General features: G+C 43.4%; 1 protein-coding gene across 1 annotated transcript in view; it reads left to right on the top strand.

The window, feature by feature from the left end:
* Positions 1-2,511: 2,511 nt before the first annotated feature.
* Positions 2,512-23,564, top strand: part of acap1 (ArfGAP with coiled-coil, ankyrin repeat and PH domains 1) — a 27,581-nt gene continuing 6,528 nt past the window's right edge. Inside the window, exons 1-17 of the mRNA XM_080839901.1 lie at positions 2,512-2,582; positions 4,812-4,869; positions 6,458-6,577; positions 8,888-8,941; positions 9,201-9,259; positions 10,141-10,324; positions 12,074-12,118; positions 12,256-12,351; positions 16,752-16,826; positions 17,094-17,206; positions 17,504-17,555; positions 18,017-18,117; positions 18,450-18,561; positions 18,747-18,940; positions 19,310-19,379; positions 20,506-20,600; positions 23,233-23,429. Coding sequence (XP_080696027.1) covers positions 2,530-2,582; positions 4,812-4,869; positions 6,458-6,577; positions 8,888-8,941; positions 9,201-9,259; positions 10,141-10,324; positions 12,074-12,118; positions 12,256-12,351; positions 16,752-16,826; positions 17,094-17,206; positions 17,504-17,555; positions 18,017-18,117; positions 18,450-18,561; positions 18,747-18,940; positions 19,310-19,379; positions 20,506-20,600; positions 23,233-23,429 — 1,678 coding nt within the window. The 5' untranslated portion in view covers positions 2,512-2,529. The remainder of the gene's footprint in view (positions 2,583-4,811; positions 4,870-6,457; positions 6,578-8,887; positions 8,942-9,200; positions 9,260-10,140; positions 10,325-12,073; positions 12,119-12,255; positions 12,352-16,751; positions 16,827-17,093; positions 17,207-17,503; positions 17,556-18,016; positions 18,118-18,449; positions 18,562-18,746; positions 18,941-19,309; positions 19,380-20,505; positions 20,601-23,232; positions 23,430-23,564) is intronic.

The following is a 23,564-nucleotide window of genomic DNA, read 5'->3' as shown; positions in this document are numbered from 1 at the left end:
GAAAATCTCTCTCTCCTCTCTCTTGCTCTACATTTGTAGCACCAGCCTTTACGTTTCTCTGTAGCTCGCCCTAACACACCCCCTTTAATATATTACTGCGCTCACTCTTGCATGTCGCTCTACGAAGACGCGGCGCTTTGGAATGGTGACAGATTTTGGGAACTAGGAAAACATCTAGGGCGAGATCGTAGGAACCAACTCGACAGGCTTCGCAGAACACCAAGAAGAGACTTTCGATCTGAACAATAACTGTTTGTATGGATGCTATTTTATTAAATAGCATAACGCTGGTGTTTTGAGTTTTTCTTTTTTGTTGCACTAAGTAGGCTAGCCTATTTCTATTTTCAACGGAGCTCAGCAACAGTTTTCACTGCCGTCATGGGTGTATCACGCCCTTTGGGTGACGTACTGAATGAAAAATCTTTCCTCAAGAAACATTAAGCATATGGTGCCAGTTCTTCACAGCTGGAGGAAGACATGCCTCCATTTAAATCGGTTGAATTGCCCCCTCTCCGGTCACTGAGCCCTTACGAAACCTTGGTCAAATTCTCAGTTGAACAAGTGATAGGCCTAAACAGCTAACATCTGATGGGAGGGGTGGCAAGAGAGAGAGAGGGGTGTTTGTTCTATGTTGTGACCAAGACGCGTGGAAAGCTGTAATAACATGGCACGATCACAAGGGAGAGCTCTTCGTTGTCAGTGGATCTTTGGCCTCTCGTAATGTAAATGTAGGCTATATTCCTCTTTCACAGCAGCAGCATTTTAAAAATACGTTGAAAAGCACTGTGCTTTTTGACCAACAGGTCCTGTCAACATCCTACATCACTGTCTGCCACATTATTACAATAGTAACCTATATGTTCTCTCCACCCCAACACATTTAACCCTGTGTGAGAGTATAGTCTTATGTTATGAAAAAAGGGTTGTTATCAGTCTTGGATATGATGGAAGAGGCAAACTGCAGAGCTTTAATTGTAGCCTACCACAGGTGGGCTACCACATGCTCACTGCAGTGAAGAACAGACCCCCAGTCACACAGTCCACAGTAGCAATTTTCAGGCAGACATTATCTCGGCACACGTTATTTATACAGATAGGTTTTATGTCAGCGAGAGAGGGACCTGTGAGTTTAATGGTAATTTGTTAATTCTGGAATAGCATGCATAAAACAACCAGGTTGAAATGACCTGGAGGCTTTAGGGCAACATACAGGCCAGGCTGGTTGTAATAATGGATCAGATTGACTGAACTGAATGGCAGAACTGAAATAATCTTTGAAAGGAGTTCTGAATTTTAAGGACACAGTCCTGACATGCCCCCCCCCAAATGCAAGGCATTTGGTTAGATGCTAAACTGCATTTCGTTGTCTCAGTACCTGTACTCTGTACAATGACAATAAAGTTAAATCTAATCTAATCAGACACAAATATCAGGGATGAAAAACTGACTAGACAATAATAGAATAGAATGAAAAGTTAATGCTATGCAATGCTTTCTCATCACTAAATTCTTCTTAAAACGGAGAATGGAATGACCTTTTCTCAAACGAACCAGACACACAGTGTATGCCACAACCCACAATATTGCTACAGCCTGGAGTAGCATACACTTAAGAACTCATTGGTCATCTACAAACCCCAGAGACCAGTGTATTATGTGGCATTAGGCTACTCAGTTCTGTGTTAATGAGATCACACATCATTTAAAATTCCTAAGGAAAGGGCAGAAGGCTGGCTCGTGCTTCAAGTTTAGAACTATCGCCATGTTATAAGAGAAAAAGGCCGGCGCATATTCCCAGCTAACTAAATGTTTCACCTTTCTGACACTTCGCTGAACACGCAACAACTTTCAACAGACTCACTCACCCGGAAATATAGATCACGGGAGGGAGGTGGACCAACGGCGAGTACAGCCGCGAGAGGAAGAGATATTTACGTCTCTTACAAAGACGCCTTCGTGAGAAACACCTAGAATAACATGATGTCGGATTTTTAAATTTTTGAGACATGTTCTGTTCCCGTCGTGAACGGGGCAGATCGCTAGGTTAGGGTTTGCGACAACCCTGGAATCTATCGCGCACCGATGAAGTTGGACTGGCAAGTCTGTTAAAACGCAAGTAAATTTGTGGCCCATTTCATAAAATAAGATTTTATCTGACAGCGAGTGCCCGAGTAAAGGACTTATTTCGAATAGACTGTTCCTGTACAGTTTGAGCCACTGCGCTCGATTGGCATCGATTAATCAGTTGCCTTATTGCTACCTTTGTTCCGCTCAGCATGTTATTTTGGCAACCGATGACGATGGAATAAACTCAGGATTTCCACGCATAAACCGCACTTTTTATAAAGGGGTCGGTAGTTGCCTACAAGTATCAAGTTGTATATTTCATTTATTTACATGAGCCGATTAATACTGTGATTTGGACGTTCAGAGAGCGCAAACAGTCTTCGTTGCACATCTTGGAACGTGTTCATGACACCTGTCGGATTTTTCATCTAGTTATCAGTGTAGTTTATCTAAGAAGACAAGATGACTGTCAAAATGGACTTTGAAGAATGTTTGAAGGATTCCCCTCGCTTCAGGTACGTGGTGTTGTTTTCGGTCAGACTCGCTGTTTTAATTGAATTAAGCCTATATCCGTTTTACTTGCTCATAGTAACAGACCAACCAACCAGAGCGCTAGGCAACAAGACGACCTAAATGTTGCTCTGTGTTGAAACTCGGTCTTAGGCGTTCAATAAACTGGTGCAAAGTCTCGGAAGCGCGTATGTTTGAACAAAAAGCCGTGAGGAAAGTTTTTCCGGCCACCAGACGGCCCCACGTTTAAACTTGCTGTCAAGATGCAGAAATGATCACATTGACATGGCGAGGTCACGCAGCGCTGACTGCAAGCCATGGAATGGAATGTTCCTTTTGGAGCGAGTGGAAAATGTGAATGAGATGAATCAGGCAAAGGGGGAAATTAGAGGGGGGGGGGGGGGGGGGTTGAAGGTTAAATTCAGAGGAGGAAATGTATTTTGAAGACATCATCATGGTGTGTTTGTAAAACCTTGGGTCTTCTAATATAACATCTTTAGAGAGACAACATTCAAGATGCTTGTGAAACACTAATTACTAACAATGGGTTTGTTGTATTTAGGTATGGTTGTGTTGTTGGCAGGCTATGAAAGAGGGATGGTGTTCAAGTAGACCTCTTCCTCTCCCTCTGTTTTCCCTTCATCTTTCTCTGTGTTCGTCATTCATGTTCCAAGAGTGATGGCCAGAGAGTGATGGTCAAATCAGAGTAAACCTACGAGATGGTATCGAGGACAGAAATAGGCTGTAGTTGAACAGAGACACACACAGCGCAGATATTCCATCTACAACATTAACAACTACTGGGATAGACATACACTTGCCTTTCCATACACACACTGACAGACACAAATCTTAAAACATAAAACATATTCTCATTCGAACACTCATACTCACACACACGTGCAAGCATACCTGCATAATTATCTCTTGGTTGCCTTGTACGCACTGAGGACAGTCCTAATAGGCTAAAGTATTAACACAGACAGAAAGAGTGGGTCCCTGGGCTCTGGGAACCACTTCACACTACCCTCCCTCCTGTTGCTAGGGAACTGGTGGTGGTGGCGGTGGCGGTGGGGTTGTAACAGCAGCTTGTAACAGGAAGTGAGGCGAGAGATACTTTGGTGATAAACGGGACAGGAAGTGTGTTTCAGGGGTGGATTGCTGCCGAAAGCTTAGGTCCCTCTCTAGCTGTGATACACACACACACACACACACACACTTTTCGACTGTCCTAACTGTTGCCAGGTTAGTAACCCATATGAAAGGGAGGACCACAAGCTGTGTCCCTCTCTACTGAGTTTGTTTGTGCCCACTTTTTCCTCACTTAACTCAGCCAAACCTGTTGGCACCTTCCGTGAATCGGTTACGCTACCATGGGCCTATTTGAATATCAGTCATCCATTGCAACAGCTGAATATCGGCCTGCAGAAAAGAGGGTGGAAAACTAGACCTCTGTTTTTCTGTCATTCTCTCTCTCTCTTTCACACACACACACACACACACACACACACACACACACACACACACACACACCTCCTGAAAGCTTGTCACATTCTTTCGGTGCTCTGGCTGTCGCTCGCTCGCTCTTACTCATACACTGTCTTGCTGCAACCCTCTTTCTGCCAGTGTTAAAACTAGCGGAAACCACATAGACAAATGTTCAGCTGTGTGTGTGGGGGGGTGTATGTCAGAGAGAGAAAAAGAGATCAGTGATACTCAATCACTAAGATGTATCTCTCTCTCTCTTTCTCACACATACACACACACAAACACAAACACACACACAGTTAGACTCCCTGTTGACTGGCCATCTGACTGGGCATAATCCTGTGTAGTCCTTCATGCATGTGGCAACTCTCCACTGGCATCTCATCTTACCACATGTCTAACACACATTGTGTTCATTTTTACTACACACAAAAAAGAACCACAATTTATTTATGTTTCAAAATAGCCAATTTAAGAGGTCCTTTACATTTTATGACCCACTGTCCCACACCAGTGGAAAAGCCTAGTGAAAGCCCCATTTTTCATTCTTGGGGGAAAGTTTGGCAAAGGTTGCAGAGCCGCAAAGCAAACAAATCCATTGCAAAGCTATGCAGACTAGCATTGTGCAAGCATCTGTTGTTGCTCAAGCCAGTGTGTGAGGTAAGCATGTGTGTGTGTGTGTATGTGTGTGTGTGTTGGAGTAAGGTTTTTTTGTGTACCATGTGTGTTGTTTGTTTCTACCCCAGGGCGGATATTGAAGTTGTGGAGGGAGACGTCAGTGAACTAGAAACGCGACTTGACAAGGTGAGAGACTGTAAGCATGGGTGGGAAAACAAAACAGAGAGAGAGAGGAAAAGCAACAACAGCAACCCAAAAACAAATGAGAATAAACTGCAAGACATATTCTCTACATCCACAATGTAAAGGTGTGAAACAAACACAGAGCATGAAAAGAGAGAAAACACAGAAGATAGGGTAGAGACTGTTTGAGAGCTTTCAGGTGAAAGGATGGCTCGCTGTACACTAGAGAAAATTCTCAGAAACGTCCACCTTCAAAATAAGCCCTCACAAAGGCCCAAATCGTAAACATTACCTCAGAAGGATGTTCCCAATTCCCCAATGGGCTTTCATACAACCCATTTCAAAGCAGAAGTGATGCCCTCATGTGCAACGCTTTCCCTGGAATCATTAAGGGCAATAGTGAAAAACAAATTGGGCTTGGTACACATCCCTAGTACTGCTAGTTTCCCCATAAAGCATCAAACAAAAAGGGATTTCTATGTAACTGTGGTAGAGAGAGACACTTTGGCTACCTTCGACACACGTCAAGAAGCAGCGAGATAGACGTAACCGAGAGGGTGTGTTTGTTGTTTAGAATTTTTACTCTGCTAAAAAGAGGAACCATCCCCAATGTGGTTCTCCCCTCTATTGTCTCCTGATCAAGAGGAGAAAGGTATGCCCGTTGCTCGTGGTCACAAACGCTCACGATTCCCCATCCTTTGTTTGGTGTCAGGCCTGCCCTCCACAACACCGTGGCTGTGGCCAAACTGTCAAAAAATTACGTTCTTTGTCCTTTTCTAACCAATTTTCCTTGACCTCGATTCATCAGGACCTAGGAAAAAAACCATGCCACTAAAATAATCCAACTGCACTTACACCAGGCTACGCGTAATTATGGGACTGCGGATGTTATTGATGTGGGTCATGTTGATTGGGTTGTTGTTGCTGCCTCAAGGAATTGTGGGACGGTACCATCTCCTTTCCTTTCGTTAAGGATGGTCTAGTGCTCCCTATACTACAGCAGATAAGAAGGGTAGCATTGAAGCACCTTTCCTTCAGCATTTAGAGAATTCGATCACCTCTTGTCATGGATAAGATAACTCCAGGTCATTTCACTGACTTTGGTACATTGCTAGGCAGAGTGTTTGACTGCAGCCCGTGCTTAAGTTAATGGTCTTGTTCTTCCACCCTTTCTCTTCTCTGTTTAGTAGAAGTAGGAAAGCTGTAGATTGTGACCAGTTCCAGTAACAAACATGTGATATAATGAATTGACCACACACACCCCAACACCATGCATAAAGGTCAAATGATCTTGTGTTATCAGTGTATAACCTTAACCTGTGTAAAGTGTGATGGATCTGAAAATGTCTGATCTTCATTTCTGTATTCCCCCTTGTGTGTGGTTGTCTCGTTTTGCTGTGGTTTTGTAACATGTTTGGGTGTGTCTGTCTGTCTCTGCAAGCAACTGGGTGTTTGTCTGTTTTGTGTTGTGCTGTGTTGTGTTGTGTTGTGTTGTGTTGTGTTGTGCTGTGTTGTGTTGTGTTGTGTTGTGCTGTGTTGTTGTTGTGCTGTGTGTGTGTATGTGTGTGTCCGTGTGTGTGTGTGTGTTTAGTTGGTGAAGCAGTGCCACAGCATGCTTGAGGCCGGGAAGGTCTTCTGCCTTAACAGCAAGAACTTTGTTGCGGGGCTGAGAGAGCTTGGTCACCATCACTCTACCGACAGCACCATGGGGGTGAGTCAGGACATGAGCCCTGCATGCTAAACACCCAGCTCCATGACACATGCCGTTGCTTTAAACACGCACTTTCAGCAAGCAGCAAAATATGAAGATGGAGAAAAAAGAGAAGAAATAAGGTGATCTGGTGGAGAGTGTGGCAAGTCTAAACTGGGGGGGATACAAGACAGCAGTAGTCTGCATCTTTACCACAGCCCGCTGGGTCACGTGGGGGGTTTCTGAGCTGTTGCATTATCACTGCACAGGCTTTTCTTATCACAGAAATGTAACATTCCAGGACTCTCAGATAGGCCCGATACAAGACGTTCAGTGAGTGACGAGGGCTGCACGCAATCTCCTTCACACTGGCTTGCGCGTAAGAACTAGAGTCATTATGAAAGGAAATACCAACCAAAATATGAACAGTAATACCAAACTGCACTGTCACTGCCTCATTCAGAACAACTAAAATACTCACTGCCCAACATGTCACCATGTCTTTCAGCATTGCAGTGTTGTGGAATGTCTTTCATTTAAAAATGAATCCTGCGTCATGCTATTAATATTAAAATAGATTAACATACGTGACTGGAAGGCTACCTAAGTCGAGTACTGACTAGAACCAGTGTTTTGTACTAAGAAGTGAGCCACCAGAAAAGCCTGATTTAAAATGGACCATTTACTGTGTATTCCTCCACCTATGGTAGTATCATATAATGTCAGTATGTGTGCTTCCTAGGAATTCAGCCCATGACCTAAGTGTTCACAGAGCTACAGGAACGGCATTGACACAAAACACTGAGGAGGCCTCCTCTCCTCGTCTATGAGACATAAAAGTTTACCTTAGCTACTTAGTCATCGTTGGACTCTTGCTTTGGACGCTGTAGACATTTGTGGTTTATTTTGATCCACACCTGGCAACCACACGTGCACACGCCCTTCAGAGAGCATTGGAGTAAGAACAGGTTGGGCGGCTCAAGAGCTGACAATGACTGTGGTGTAATTGAAATGGTTAAGTGCCTGGTCGAGCGTTCTCCCTGTTAAAATCACATTTGCATTTAGAAGAGATCTGAGATTTACCTGAAGCATCCAGGAATTTCTGCTGCTCATCTTGGAGAGTAACTTCAAGTCTACTTCCCTGTGTGCACCGTTAATGACATTTATATAAGACAATGTGACCTGTTTTTTAATGAACTGAAATTTCCAGGAGGAGTCAAACAATTTGGGTAAGAGCCTCAAAGCTGAAGTAGGCAACTTCCTCCATGTTGTGCTTTCACTCCCAACGACACAATCATTTCTTTCATAATTGTGAAATACAATTGGGTCATGGGGAAACAGCCAAAATCAAAAGCTAAATCTTGTTAGCAGTGAATGAGCCAAACCAGCTCTGGTGTGTTAAGTCCATGAACCAGAGGTTTTCCTCAGGAGAACCTATCGCCACTTTCTCCTCTCTGGCATGAAAACGGCACGTTGAAGACTGCCGTTTTATTTCCAACATCTTAAAATGTTCTTAATCACTCGCCAGAAATGTTTGAAAAACATCTAGCCATATGTCAACACCATACCATATGGCATTCATGTCTACAATGGGAATGAAGCATTCACAGCTATTGGAAAGAGAGGAACACAATGGCAACCTTAAAGTGGGTAGCATAACTTTGTAGTATGGAGTGCTCACCTTTCAAACAGTTTCTCAGTGCAGGACCTCACACAATAGTAGGCACACATCAAAAGTTGAAAACAGCTTTTGAGGGATGGTGGTGTTCCTTTTGGTTGGCAGTCCTCCATCATTGTTGCTGCAGTCTGGCAGGAACACCCTTTACGGCCTTGGCCATCTTATTTTTGAAACACACTGAGGGCTTGAAGCAGACCAGCTTTTGAGGAACACTGGCCTTCATTTCAACTATACCTGTTTGTTATCCACCAGCTTCTCCTTTTGCATGAACTCACTTAAAATGAAGCAGACTGCTAAATGTTAATAAAAGTATGTTTTGATCAGAGAACAAATATATAGTTTTACGTCAGCTCCACTTTGCAAAACTCCTCAAAAGCCTCTACCCACATAATACAACCAGACAGAGATAATTCTACTGTAAAAGGAAATTCTTTTACCTCCTTACTGTAGATCTCAAGGGTCAAATGTCAGATACACAGTGAGAGGGATTAAGACTCAAGCCTTTAGTGGAAAGTGTAGCCTCTCTATTTCATTTGTTGTGTTGACTTGAAAGGCTTTGGCATTCATCTAGTGCAAGGAATGCTAATGCTTATGCTGCTAAGGGCTATTAAGTCGCTTCTTAAACCCTCTGTTTCTATTCTTTCTCTGTTTAGGAGTGTTTGGATAAGTTCTCCAAAAAGCTCTCCATCATTTTGGACGCACAGGGGGTGAGTTTGCAGTGTTTGTGATTCTTGTTACCAGTGGCAACCTAATTTTATAACGACCCAGTCCTAATTACTGTGATGGAATGCCCCTCTGCTTTCTCCTCTCTCCTCTCCCCAAACTCTTGTCTCTTGCTTTTTCTCCTCTTTCTTTCTTTGCACATCATCCTCCTTCTCTACCTTTCTCTCTCCTCACTGCATTCCTTCTGTCTGTGTTTGAAATGTTACCTCTCTCCTCCTCCACCACCTCTCCCGTGTTCTGCAGGAGGCCATTGAGACTATACAGAAGAATGTGAAGCTGAAACTGCAGAGTTTTGTCAAAGAGTGAGTGCACCCTTGACTTTTGTCTGAAATCTGTGCCTCCTATAAATGTCTTTCCCTGTTGGCGCCTCTCCCTCCACTCCTCCTCTCTCTCTCTCTCTCTCTCTTTCTCTCTCTCTCTCTCTCTCTCTCTCTCTCATCTGGTCTTGCTCAGATAGACTGGCTACACTCAGCAACAGCAATCCCCTCCCTAACAATCCTGAGCTTCCAGATCCACAGACACAGCCCTCTGGCTCATGTAAACAAACAGCCTATGCCCACACAGCTGAATATCTCAGTTTCATCCGGTGGAATCCCTGCCATACAAACACTTACAGACACTCACACACACTCACGTACACACACTCACACACACACACACACACTCAAACACACACACTCCCAACAAGGACGCACACATACATCTCTCTGCCACACACATTAATTCTACATGTACACACATGCAACACAGACACTCAAAAATGTAAACAATCCCTCACATAAAGACCGTTTAACCATTTTTTTCCCCTCTGCTATTTGGTCTTTTACCCCTTGTTTTATACGCACACGCACACACACTCCCACACACACACACACACACACACACAAGCACACAAGCACAATAGATCTTCCTGTTGTATGTTCCTCTTTGGGAAAGTGATTTACAGCACCTGAGTATACTCGGTGTGCTTGTGCTGTGTCTGCATATATAAACACATGCTGACAAGCACATACCTATACACAAAGGTAATACCCCACCTACACTCTACCATTACATCCTATGACCAGTTGTCTTCCCTCTCTCTTACTCTCTTTTTCCCTCTCTCTTCTCAAACATACCATAAAAAGGTCCTCTCACCCTCAAATTGTCCTTCTCTCTCATTCTCTGTCTCGGTGTCTCCCAGAGACGTGAAGCGCTTTAAGGACGTGCGTAAGGAGTTTGAGCGCTGCAGCGAGACGCTGGAAAACACTCTGAGCAAGAACGCTCAGGTGCCGCGGGCCAAGCAGCACGAGATTGATGAGGCCAACAACTCCCTGCTCAACGCCCGCAAGGCTTTCAGATCAGGAGCACTGGACTACGTGCTAGAGGTCAGATGTTACAGATGCACACGTGAAGGCACACACACACACACACACACACACACACACACACACACACACACACACACACACAAGTTGAGTGAAGAAATATCCAATCACATACAAGTATATAGTATGAAGGCAAAGCATGCACACTGCAAAATATAGTGTGGGAGCAAACATACTCACTCGGATAGAGAAATTCCTACATACACAGGCAAACAATTCTGAACAAATATACCCCTACATGTATGATACTCTCACACACAAGCACATTCGTACAAACACACGCATGCAGTCATATACTTACACTTACTGTGTATATATTCACACATACTCATATACTATTGCACACTTTACCCAGTGCACGTAAGGTTTTATGCCTTGGGGTGTTGACCACACACACAGACTTCGGTTTGCAGGCATTATGCTGCAAGGTGACAAAGCACATGCACTTTCATTAGTCCACTCATGACCAAACCTTCATATCTACTTGCTTTCTCACCACAAGAGGAGGTTGTTTAAATGCATGACCCATCTACACACAGACACACACTCACACAAACACAACATTTGTACACCCTCCTCCCCAACTCTCACTGAAAACGCACTCTCCCAATGTGAGTGCTGTCTACATTCGCTCGCACACTAACACGCACACACTACAAATACACACTGTGTACACATCTCACCTTTATACTCTGAACATCTACATACAAAATGCGAAGAACAGAACCCTTTGGCGGCATCAACGTCTGCTGCAGACAGTGAAGGCTTGTCACCACGGCTGCTTGAAGGCCGTCGGTGTATTAATAGGTGTGGTTGCGTAAGCTTAAGCAGAGCCATGGACAGGGGAAGCAGGACCGAAGCAGTGGTTCCCACCTCGGTCTCTGGACGCCTTTCTCTCCGAAATCCACCACAGCGCACAGCCAACGCCTCAGGCTACCAGCTGATGGCTATTAATACACCCAGCCACACAGCCAGCCAGCAGCTACAGTTGCCCACTGCACCAGCTAACTGGAGCGGGCGGGCCTCTCCACTGCTCTCAGCATCTCTCCTCTCATGAGTTCTTAACAGCATCGCCCTCGCCCTCTCATGCCCCTGCTCTGTTTCCTTGACTCTTTCATGCCCATTTTTCACCAACAGGGAAGGTTCGCGCACCTTATTTTGAACTGTTTTTGAACCAAAAGAAAGTGTTTTTTTTTCTCGGTGCAATCGTTGATTTCAATGGCTCCACTGTATACTGGTGGGTCGCTAGATGGCTCCAAGGTTCAAAGAAACCTGGACTGAACCGGTTCAAGAACCCGTTCCCTGTTGGTCAAAAAGGGCTAACTGTGGCGTCCTCCTTCACCCCTCCTTTCTCCGCTCTTCTTGTTCAGCACCCTCCTCCTTTCATCTTCTCATTTCATCTACTGTACTGTCTGCTCATATCCCTTCCTCTTCTCCTATGTCTGTTTTCTCCTCTCATCCTCTGTTCTCCACGACCTTATGCTATCCTGTGCAGCTTCTCTCCTGCCTCTATTCCTTTTCTGCCTTCGTCTCCCTTCTTTCTTTCCCCTCCTGTTATTTCTGCTACAACCGTCAGTTTTTAGTCTCCCACTTCCTTCCTCTTGGGTGGTGTCTTTTATTATCCTTCTCTCTTTCCTTCACCTCTCCTTGTACTCCCTATTTTCCACTTAGTCTTTTTTCTGTTCTTGCTACCAATGTGTCCCATCTTGGTTCCACTCTAATCATCCCGTGTCCTTTCCTCCTCTCCAGATCAATGTCATTGAGTCCAAGAAGAAGACAGAGGTCCTCTATGCAGTAAGTACTGAAATTAAAAATACCTTTTCCTCAAGTGATTTCTGTGTGTATTCTCTTATGTTCTTATATGTGTTCAAGCATTAATTTGTGTGTGTGTGTGTGTGTGTGTGTGTGTGTGTGTGTGTGTGTGTGTAAAGGTACTTTCTCTGATGGAGGCCCAGGCGCAGTTCTTCCAGCAGGGCCATCAGTCCCTGAAGGAGCTGGAGACGTACAGAAAGAATCTGAGCGATGAGGTAAGAGAGAGAGAGAGAGAGAGAGAGAGAGAGAGAGAGAGAGAGAGGGAGGGAGGGAGGGGTGAGGGGCACCGAGGCGATAAATAACATGACGAGAACAAGATGACAAGAAATGATGGATGAAGGGCATAACGGAGGAAACAGTGAGGAGATAGCAGAGGGGACAGCAGATACCAGTCAGAGATTAGACTAATTCAAACAGAGAAGAATGAGCCTGAAATAAGATGGAAACATATCTAAAGAGGGTAAAGTAGAATAGAGAGGGGATCTGAAGGTTTGATTCAAAGACAGTGGACACCCTGGATCTCTGGAAAGAGGTGTGCACCATATAAGCAGGACCCTGTTGTATCATGGGACATGGCCAGCGTGACGAGTCGTCTTTACAGGAAGCTGGCAACAGGGCAATAACAGGAAATGTTTCACATGACACACACCAACTGCCATATCGTGTGTGTGTGTGTGTGTGTGTGTGTGTGTGTGTGTGTGTGCGTTGTTTGTTTGAGTTGGCATCTGAATCATGATTAGAGCTGACAAATATCATTAGAGGTAGATGACATTTCCTAGACATTTCCAGGCGAAGGCATCTACAATCATCTCAGACCAAGTACCTCCACTGTGTCTCAACAGGTGATGCACTGTGACACAGACCAGATCCTGGTCTCTCACACTTCAGCACCCCTTAATCTACAACCCAAATTCCGGAAAAGTTGGGACGTTATAAAATGAAAACTAAATGACTTTCAAATCACAGGAGCCAATATTTTGTTCACAATAGAACATAGATAGCATAACACATGTTTAAACAGAGAAATTTTACAATTTTATGCACAAAAGGAGCTAATTTCAAATTTGATTCCTGCTACAGGTCTCAAAATAGTTGGGACGGGGGCATGTTTACCATGGTGTAACATCCCCTTTTTTTTTTAACAGTTTGAAGACGTCCGGGCATCGAGGTTATGAGTGTCTGGAGCTTTGGTGTTGGAATTTGGTCCCATTCCTGCCTTATATAGGTTTCCAGCTGCTGAAGTGTTCATGGTCATCTTTGACGTATTTTTTTCGTTTAATGATGAGCCACATGTTCTCTATAGGTGAAAGATCTGGACTGCATGCAGGCCAATTCAGCACCCAGACTCTTCCACGATGAAGCCATGCTGATGTAATAGCTGCAGTATGTGGTTTTGCATTGTCCTGCTGAACTACACAAGGCCTTCCCTGAAATAGACGTCGTCTGGAGGGGAGCATATGTTGCCCTTAAACCATTATATACCTTTCAGCATTTATAATGCCTTCCAAAACATGCAAGCTGCCCATACCGTATGCACTTATGCACCCCCATACCATCAGAGGGGCTGGCTTTTGAACTGAACGCTGATAACACGATGGAAGGTCTCCCTCCTCTTTTGCCAGGAGGACACGGCGTCCATAATTTCCAACAAGAATGTCAAATGTGGACTTGTTGGACCATAGAACACTAATCCACTTTGAAATAGTCCATTTTAAATGAGCCTTGGCCCACAGAACAAGAAGGCCCTTCTGGACCATGTTCACATATGGCTTACTTTTTGCATAATAGAGCGTTAGTTGGCATTTGCAGATGGCACGGCGGATTGTGTTTACCGACAGTGGTTTCTGGAAGTATTCCTGGGCCCATTTAGTAATGTTAGTGACACAATCATGCCGATGAGTGATGCAGTGTCGTCTGAGGGCCCGAAGACCACGGGCATCCAATAAAGGTCTTTGGCCTTGTCCCATATGCCCAGTGATTTCTCCAGTTTCACTGAATCTTTTGATGATGTTATGCACTGTAGATGATGAGATTTGCAAAGCCTTTGCAATTTGACGTTGACGAACATTGTTTTTAAAGTATTCCACAATCTTTTTACGCACTCTTACATATATTGGAGAGCCTCTGCCCATCTTTAATTCTGAGAGACTCTGCCTCTCTAAGACATCCCTTTTAAAGCGTATCATATTACAGACCTGATATCAATTCACTTTATTAGTTGCCAGATGTTCTCCCAGCTGAATCTTTTAATTTTGTTTTGCTTTTTTAGCCATTTGTTGCCCCCGTCCCAACTTTTTTGAGACCTGTAGCAGGAATCAAATTTGAAATGTCCTCATTTAGTGGATAAAAGTGTAAAATTTGTCTGTTTAAACATTTGTTATGTTATCTATGTTCTATTGTGAATAACATATTGGCTCATGTGATTTGAAAGTCTTTTAGTTTTCATTTTATTCAAATTTAAAAAAACTTCCCAACTTTTCCGGAATTCGGGTTGTAAACCACATGGAATGTTTGCATGGCAGGTAGCACTACTCCTGTAGTAGGCTCCTGAAGGCTTCAAGCAATAACATGAATTGACCATTAGCATTGAATTAGCACACGCTCCTCTAGAAATCAACCCTCACGGTGTGAACTGTGCCTAAGAAGATAGAGACACAAGAGCAAAGTGGTGAGGCTCAAAAGTGGCCAGTTGAAATGGTGACCCTTTTTTGTAAAGTTTAATAGGCAGAAGTAGGCCTATGGCATCAGTTTTTATTGTATTTGCTATTGGGTTTGTTTGGAAAGTTATGTTTGTGAAATACGTCAAAATGAGAAGTTCATTATTGGGGCAGCATGGAAGGGAAAAATATTTATGAATGTAGATTTCATTTTTATAAATATCATGCACACTGAGCCTAACGGTAATCAGAGTTTTTTCCGCCATTATTGAATTTATAAGTTATAGTAGTTGTGTGTTAGAAGGGTATGTAGTGTGTGGAGGCCTGGGATAGATTAGGCCTATATGGCAGAGGATATAGGGCCTTTAAGGCCGAAATATACTTCTACATCTCCGTAAGTCCGTGGTCATGCAGTTGCCTCGGCGGACTCGTTTTCATTTATGGTTCTCTGATGGTTGTGGGTGTTGTATTTGTACATAAAAGTTGTTAGGTTGCCTTTATTTGCTTAGATTTTTTAAAAGCTACAGAGAAATAGATACCCTGCAATGTAAAAACCCCGTTATTGTAACTGAAAAATACTTCTGAAGGGATTTGCGAGGTGTCTGAGCCAGCCATCTAATGTTAGCATACTACTAGCTAAACAGAGATGTATTGACGGAGACGGATAGTAACAGAATTTGGGAGGTGCTCACACGTTAGGCCACGGAGAGGTGCTCGGAGAGGGTTTGCAACGACGGAGAGGGCTCTCTGTGTCTGCGTAAACGGACAACCATAAATTGGGCTCTAGGGGGCAGTAACAAAAGGCTAGCTGATTGAGTTGATCATGTTGCAGATGTTCTTTATGGTTGACTTATTGTTTGGATTCTGTATGATTGATATATTTTTTCAAAGGAAAGAGTTAAAAGAAATAAATAGGTCTCACTGAGACCATGACATCTGCTGTCCATCTCCTCTCTGCCTATCTTCCTTTGCCATTCATTCACAGCAAAACATAAGGAAGTCATAGTAACAGAATTTATCTTTCGACCTTTGTAAGGCAAGCATCAAGGTCTTGTAGGTGAGCTAAGGTTAAAAAAAGCAAAAAAAAAAAACATTCAGATACTTTTTGCAGGGAAAGATCCATGCGAAAAGTTTTGAGGTTACTAAGCGTTTTTGGAAAGATGTTTGAGTGCAGTCGAGTGAGCGGAAGGACACTCACCTTCTGCTGGCCACAAACACAACACACTTCCTGACACGGCAGGAAATGGCACAAGATAAAAGAGAGTGAGAGATGAAAATGAACTGCTTTTGTGAGCAGTTGCGAGAGAGAGAGAGAGAAAATAAAGAGAGACTAAGAATGACAGGGACAGACAGAGAGAATTGTAATCTCTTCTCTGACCTGGGTTCTGTACAGGAAATGGGAAGTGTTCCAACACTTCCTGCTTCCTGTTTCTCTTTCGGAAGTCTTGAAGTTATCCTAACCAGGATTTGTTCCAGATCCCTGTTTCCATTTTCCTTTTTTTATTCTCTTGCTTTTCCTAATGGCTACTCTATCAGACAGTCTCTCTGCTGTCCTTTTCTCATCAGTGCACTGGTTTTATCACTAAAGCACTGAGGAAATGTCAGACTTTTTTCTCTCCTCTTTTTTTCTGCCTTTGTATCTGTTTGTCTAGCAATGTATTTTTTTCTGTCATTTATTTCTGTTCATCTCTGTGTCAATTACTAATCTACCCATTTTCTTCTGTTTTTCTTGCTTGTTTTCTTTCTTTCTCTGTCTGTCTGTCTGGGTGTCTGTCTGGGTGTCTGTCTGTCTGTCTGTCTGTCTGCCTGTCTGTCTGTCTGTCTGTCTGCCTGTCTGTCTGTCTGTCTGTCTGTCTGTCTGTCTGTCTGTCTGTCTGGGTGTCTGTCTGTCTGGGTGTCTGTCTGTCTGTCTGTCTGTCTGTCTGTCTGTCTGTCTGTCTGTCTGTCTGTCTGTCTAGCAAACCCAGCTGGTCCTGAATGCAGCCCGGGAGAAGAGAGACATGGAGCAGAGGCACGCTGCCATAAAGAAGAAGGTGAACACAGACAGACCGAGAGAGAGGCTGAAACACCTCAAAATAAGTTTCTAAAGCTGTAGACCAGGGGTACTCAATATATGTCCATTAAAATTGTTAGCCTCAAACCCCCTAGTAGACCATTGTAAAAATTATTAGTAGGGTCTGTTCATATACATGGCAGTGATTGATGATCATGAATTTGTCATGGATTTAATTTTGTCCTCTTCTGGGCCTGGTTTCCATGGTAACACATAACTGGGGTTCTCCGCGTGCTGACCTCACCAGGACATGTCCTATGATGACTCCATCATGGACTACTGTGCCGACTCGGCCACGGGGATCGTCATGGAGGGCTACCTCTACAAGAGAGCCAGCAATGCATTCAAGACATGGAGCAGGTAAGCACAGCCAGCCAAAGCACGAGTCCAGGAATCAATCCGTCAATTAACTGCTGATCTAGCACTAAATCAACAAACCAATGAATCGCTCAGTCTGTAAACCAATCACTTAATCTATGATCCACTCAACAGCCAATAGTTCATTCAAACTGTCAATTCATTTATTCATCTATCACTCAGTCAGTCACTTCTCTCTCCACTGAATCTTTCTTTTGCAGTGTTCCTTCCTGTTATTGTTGCATTATTATCTCTCTCCATGCCCTCTCTATTTCTCTCCTTCTCTCTTTCTCTCGTTAGGCGCTGGTTTTCAATACAGAAGAATCAGCTAGTGTACCAGAAAAAGTTCAAGGTGAGGAGCAGGGCTTGTCTATATGTTGTCTTTAGCCATATAATAAAATGTGTACACGCATTGACTGGCTCACCCTATATCTTTGGCATGGCTCATTTCATTACAACTGACAGTCAGGTTTGTTGAATTCATTGCTGTTTATGTGCTATACTTCTTTTGTCTCTATTTCCTCTCCATCTCCATTTATTTTCCATTTCTCTCTCCCTCTCTCCCTCCCTCCCTCGCTCTCTCTCTCTCTCTCTCTCTCTCTCAAATCAATTCAAAGATGTTTTATTAGCATGACTGCTTGGATACAGTGTTGCTAAAGCCACTTTTCTGTAACAATAACAATAACAATAACAAGTTATAATAGAATGAAATTAGGAAGGAAAACTATACTTTATACACATATACGTATGTACATATTCATATTATGTACATATCCAGGATTGTGAAAGCAAAGCTTTCCTCTTTACTTTCAGGAGCAGCCAACAGTTGTAGTGGAAGACTTGCGACTATGCACAGTGAAATACGGCGCGGAACAGGAGAGGAGGTTCTGCTTTGAAGTCGTCTCTCCCTCTAAGTGAGTTCAAACACAAAGGCCACAACTAACAGTGAAGTGTGTGTGTGTGTGTGTGTGTGTGTGTGTGTGTGTGTGTGTGTGTGTGTGTGTGTGTGTGTGTGTGGCCATCTAATTAGGAAGTTAAATAGGTTTTTGTCACCATAGGGTTCAAGAGTGAGGTTTGTCAATGTTGTATACAGTATGGTTGGTACAGGGTGTATTTTTGTGTGTGTGTGTGTGTGTGTGTGTGTGTGTGTGTGTGTGTGTGTGTGTGTGTGTGTGTGTGTGTGTGTGTGTGTGTGTGTGTGTGTGTGTGTGTGTGTGTGTGTGTGTGTGTGTGTGTGTGTGTGTAGGACCTGTCTGCTGCAGGCAGACACTGAGCGACAGCAGCAGGGCTGGATCCTTGCCGTGCAGAACAGCATTGCCTCAGCCTTCCAGGAGCGCAGAGAGGACACCCTGAGCCCTGTGAGTCTCACACACACTCACTAACACACACACACACACACACACACACTGGAAACTCAGGTATTTGCACAGGTTATTGTTCAAATTTTGAATTCTTTATGCATGTTGTTGTGTCTGCGTGTCTACATGTGTGTGTGTGTGTGTGTGTGTGTGTGTGTGTGTGTGTGTGTGTGTGTGTGTGTCAGAGGGACCGGTGCAGTTCTGTCTCTGCAGGCAGTGCGGCGGGGTTAGAGCAGGAGGGGTCCAGTTGCCACGCCCTGGAGGAGGTCCAGAGTATCCCAGGCAACAAGAACTGCTGCGACTGCGGAGAACCAGGCCCTGATTGGGCCTCCATCAACCTGGGCATCACACTGTGCATCACCTGCTCAGGCATACACAGGTACACACACATATACACACACGCACGCAAGCACGCACGCACGCACGCACGCACGCACGCACGTGCACACACGCACACAGACACACAGACACACTCTGCATGCACACACTGTCTCTAACATATGCTTACATGCTCCTGCACAAACACACATGCCAGTAAACATCAATAGAAACACATGAAACAATAAACTTCACACACACTCATTCACGCAGGCACATATGCACGCAAATAAACCTCTTACACATGCACAAACAATCATTCAACGTAAATGTATACGTTTACACAGACAGAGTTTGCATTTGTTTTTATATGTTGTTGCTAGCTTCATGTGTGTGTGTGTGTGTGTGTGTGTGTGTGTGTGTGTAACAGGAGTCTGGGAGTTCACTTCTCAAAAGTACGCTCACTTACCTTGGACTCATGGGAGCCAGAACTCATCAAGGTAAGATCTCTCTCTCTCTCTCTCTCTCTCTCTCTCTCTCTTTCTTTCTTTCTTTCTTTCTTTTTTTTCTTTCTTACTTTCTTTCTCTCTCTCTCTCTCTCTCTCTCTCTCTCTCTCTTTCTAGCTCTCTCTTTCTCTCTCTCTCTGTCCCTCAGGTCTTGACATAATGGAATATAGTTTGCTGCCAAAGCAGCTGCTCTCCTGAGAGGATAGCCTTTTTTTTTTTCATTTTTGTCAAGGACTTCAAAGTTTGGGTGGTTCGATTTAAATTAACATACATTTCTTTATACGCTTTTAAGGGTTAGATAGAAGTTGATTCTACTTTGACTGGTAGTTTGGTTTTTCCAATGTTCCAAATAGTCTTTTTTTGCTTGTTTGGTTATTTTATTGATACAAATTGGTGATACAAAAGTAGTGCTGGTCTGAGCGTTTTGCGTATTAGTTTTTTGTTAATGAGCTAGGGTTCTTCAGTACGAGCTGCCTCAGACTCTTCTCTGGGTTTGATTCCTGGGTTTTTGATTTTTTTTTAAATAGATATAGCCAATGATTAACAGGCTAGTCCTGCCCAATTTGGCATGTTGGGGTTTCCATTGGATGCTTTTCCTATGTAGTATAGCCGTGCACACTGAGTGGACGCCCAGACCTGACCTCCATTTAGTGCAATAGGCTGGATTACACTCGAGTATAGGCGTGCATACTGAGTTTTATATTTTAAAATGTAGATATTATTGCATAGAAATAGTATATTACAAAGATATGATATATATGTAATCTCTCCTATCTCTCTCTCTGTCTCTCTTTTTCTGAGACACACACACACACACACACACACACACACACACACACACTCACACACACACACACACACACACACACACACAGACACACACACTGTGTGGGATGGGTATGTGGATCCACACACCTTAGAGTTTAGAGATTTGCACGGCTTAGCACACAGGTTGGGTGTTGTGCACAAGGGCTAGATCATGTCTGGCTCTTTCAAAATCAACAGTCATGTTGTGTGTCTGCAACACAATAGTAATTATATGTATTTATCTCTCTCGCTCTCCTCTCTCTCTCTCTCTCTCTCTCTCTCTTCTTCTCTCCCATTGTCTTCCTCTCTCAGCTTATGTGTGAGTTGGGTAATAGTCACATCAACCGAATTTATGAAGCACGCATTGATGAGATCACCATAAAGAAACCTCACCCATCCAGCCCTAGGTAAGAGCCTATTACAGCCGCCACTCTCTCTCTCCCATATGAAGCCGCTGTGAGAATACGTGGTTCTTTAAATCTCTCTCTATCTCTCTTTCTCTTTCTGTATTTTATATATAATACTGTATGCTTCCTCCTTTCTGTGTATCTCTGTTAACTGTCTCTCTGTGTCTATCTCTTATCACTCTCTTGTTCATTTTCTCCTCATCTCTCTTAAACAGCTGATCCAGGACCTGTCAGACTAATGCAGCTTTACCTCTTACTCAGTCTCCCTCCATCTCTCCCTCTCTCTCTCTCTCTCTCTCTCTCTGCCTCTAACCATTCTCCTCCTGTCTCGCTCTCTCTCTTATTTTCTCTCTCGCCCTTCTGTCTCTCTCTCTCTCGCTCTCTCTCTTCCCCCTTTTCTCTCTCAAAAGTTGCTGATCCAGGACCTGTCAGACTTTCCAGCTGTAGCACACAGACAGAACAAAAAGGGAATTCTGCTGAAGCCTGTGTTCTGCTCTTTGTTCAGTGTGCAGTCGTCGCTGGTCCGTCCGCACCTATACGTTATTCATAGCACCTAGTGCAAGCACCAGGGAGGTCTCAGTGAGGCCCGCTTTAGGCCAGTGGATCAGATGTGTATTCACAAATGTCAAGTGTCCACAATACATCCTCGGTTTTTCAAAACCTCATTGTCCATCTCTCCTTTTGAAGGATCGGTCAAATTGTGTTGTAGCACAACATGAGTTTACTCCAAAAAAGTGTTGAATGTGTTGCGAGTGCTATTATATTGTTTTAGTGTGACGCATGTGCATTGATGAGGTCACTTAGAGGAAGACATGTTGCACATGTTGAGAACAGATGATGGTTGACTTGACCCAGGCAAAACTGTACACACGCTACTTTCAAAGGTACAGCATGAAGGTTTTTGTTTGCTTGTTTGCCGTGTGTTCCAAAACACTAAGAGAGCTTTAATGGATGACAATCAGCCACGGCCAAGTGCCACAGTAAAGCATAAATGACTATCTAATGACTCACTTTTACTAAGGACGAACTGTTTTCTACAGTTTCTCAGTACAAAATAATTCTAGAAACAGTTATGTTTCCTTGGTTGTTCAGGAACACAGACTTTGGTCTATCTCTGTAGGGATTCTTCCCATGCTAGACACTTACAATAAGACCATGAGCCTATCAGTGGTGAAAACAAGCGGTTTACTTTGACGCAGATGCTTGCCCCATGGGATAACATTGTACAGTGGTTTTAAAATTGCTGGTTATAGCGTTCTAACTCAATACTAGACCGATTTCAATCCTTAATTGTCCCAAAAAGATCAAGGTTAAACAATTTTAAAAAGTTTTCAATTAATCTGTTGAAAACAAAATCTTTTTTGTGTCTCTACCTTCATCAGTTGCTATTTGCAGATGGACATTAATAAAAGTAATACAAATGTTAATGTCATATAATGCAGCATCTTTGGATAAGTGGATCATGGACTTTATCAAACACGTTTTCCTTGATATCCTAAAGACCATCAGGAACAGAAATTTGTGTGTAAAGTCAGGGATTGGGTCTCCATGATGTCAGTCAAAATCTAGACTCCACCTTATTGTCCAGGGTGAGCTTGAGAGGTGTGTGAGTGTGAGTGTGAGTGTGTGTGACCACAGAGGTTTGTTTGGAGTTTCCCTCACTAGCATTAGCATGATTTGCAGGTCTTGCATGTTGAAGCGCTAAGTGTGGGTTGTGGCACAATTACTATTTGTCTCCACCTGCTGTTTGTAAGGGCACATGGCACCATCTCAAAGCCTTATATTATGGGTGTTATGGTTTGGTGAGCAGGTTTGCCTTGCCTTAATCAAAGAAATGAAGGGGCTTAGTGATCTTTCCATCCCTGAAAATGACACTTGATTTTAACAAAATTAAAAAAATTGAGAATATTTTGGCAAAAGTACACAGCAGGCATTGGCATTGGGCCTTCTGGGAGAACTGAGTTCAGTGTAAATCATCATGCACAACACTGAGTCAACAAATCAAATAACACACCAGAGAGAAAAAGCAGAATATTAATCAGTCATGTGGAAGATGGGTGTTGGTGGTGTGTTGATATGATTTGTGTCATAAATCTACTATCAATCTACTATCACCCCAGAATCTATGTCCCCTCTAAACTTTACATTTCTTTCTCTGTCTGTTTCTATCGTTCTATCTTGGCTCTATTTCTACACTTCCTCCTCACTTCCTCTGTTAGCTTGCATAGCTGAGGTGATTATTTGCAGGTACTTTTGGTTAGTTTGTGGCCCCCTCATAAATGTCATATCAACCCTAGTTTAAGATCACGTGTCTCCATATAATCTGTTTCTGTTTCTGTTTTGCTCAGTTTAAACGCATCGTCATTTTCCCTATTTTAATACTCTTTTAATTTGTGAATGTGTTGGTATGTTTTGTGTTCCTGTTCATTATGTGGCATTATAAATGATGAATTCTAAAGAATAACTGCTTGTTGAGATCAGGTACACCATTGCAATTTTGAAATCATTCGGGTATAATGTACATGTTAAGTGTACAACAACAGTTAATAATATCATCCGAGAATACAGGTCAATAATAAATGTTTGAAAATAGTAAATCTCCTTCCTCTACTAAGTGCCCTTTCTACCTCAGGCAGGATAAGGAGACGTGGATCCGCTCCAAATACGTGGAGAAGAAGTTCATCCAGAAGCTTCCGGAGACGAGCCGTGTGACCCCTCTGAGGCGGTCCAGTGCCAGACGGAACCGCAGCACGGTGCAGGAGAAAGGAGCAGGACCCCGGCCCGCGCTCAAACCCAAACCCAACCGGGCCACACTGCCCCGCCTGTCAGGTAATACACACACACACACATACACACACACACCTCAAACCCAGTACCTGATCAGTTTTTTAACCCAAATTCAAAGCCACCTTACCCCTACCTGTCTAGTAACACACATATATATAGTACAAATACACACAAAGA

The sequence above is a fragment of the Sprattus sprattus genome (genome assembly GCF_963457725.1).
Source record: "Sprattus sprattus genome assembly, chromosome: 5".
Taxonomy (NCBI): Eukaryota; Metazoa; Chordata; class Actinopteri; order Clupeiformes; family Clupeidae; genus Sprattus; species Sprattus sprattus.
The sequence above is the reverse complement of the archived record's forward strand: the minus strand, read 5'-3'. Positions and strand labels throughout refer to the sequence as shown.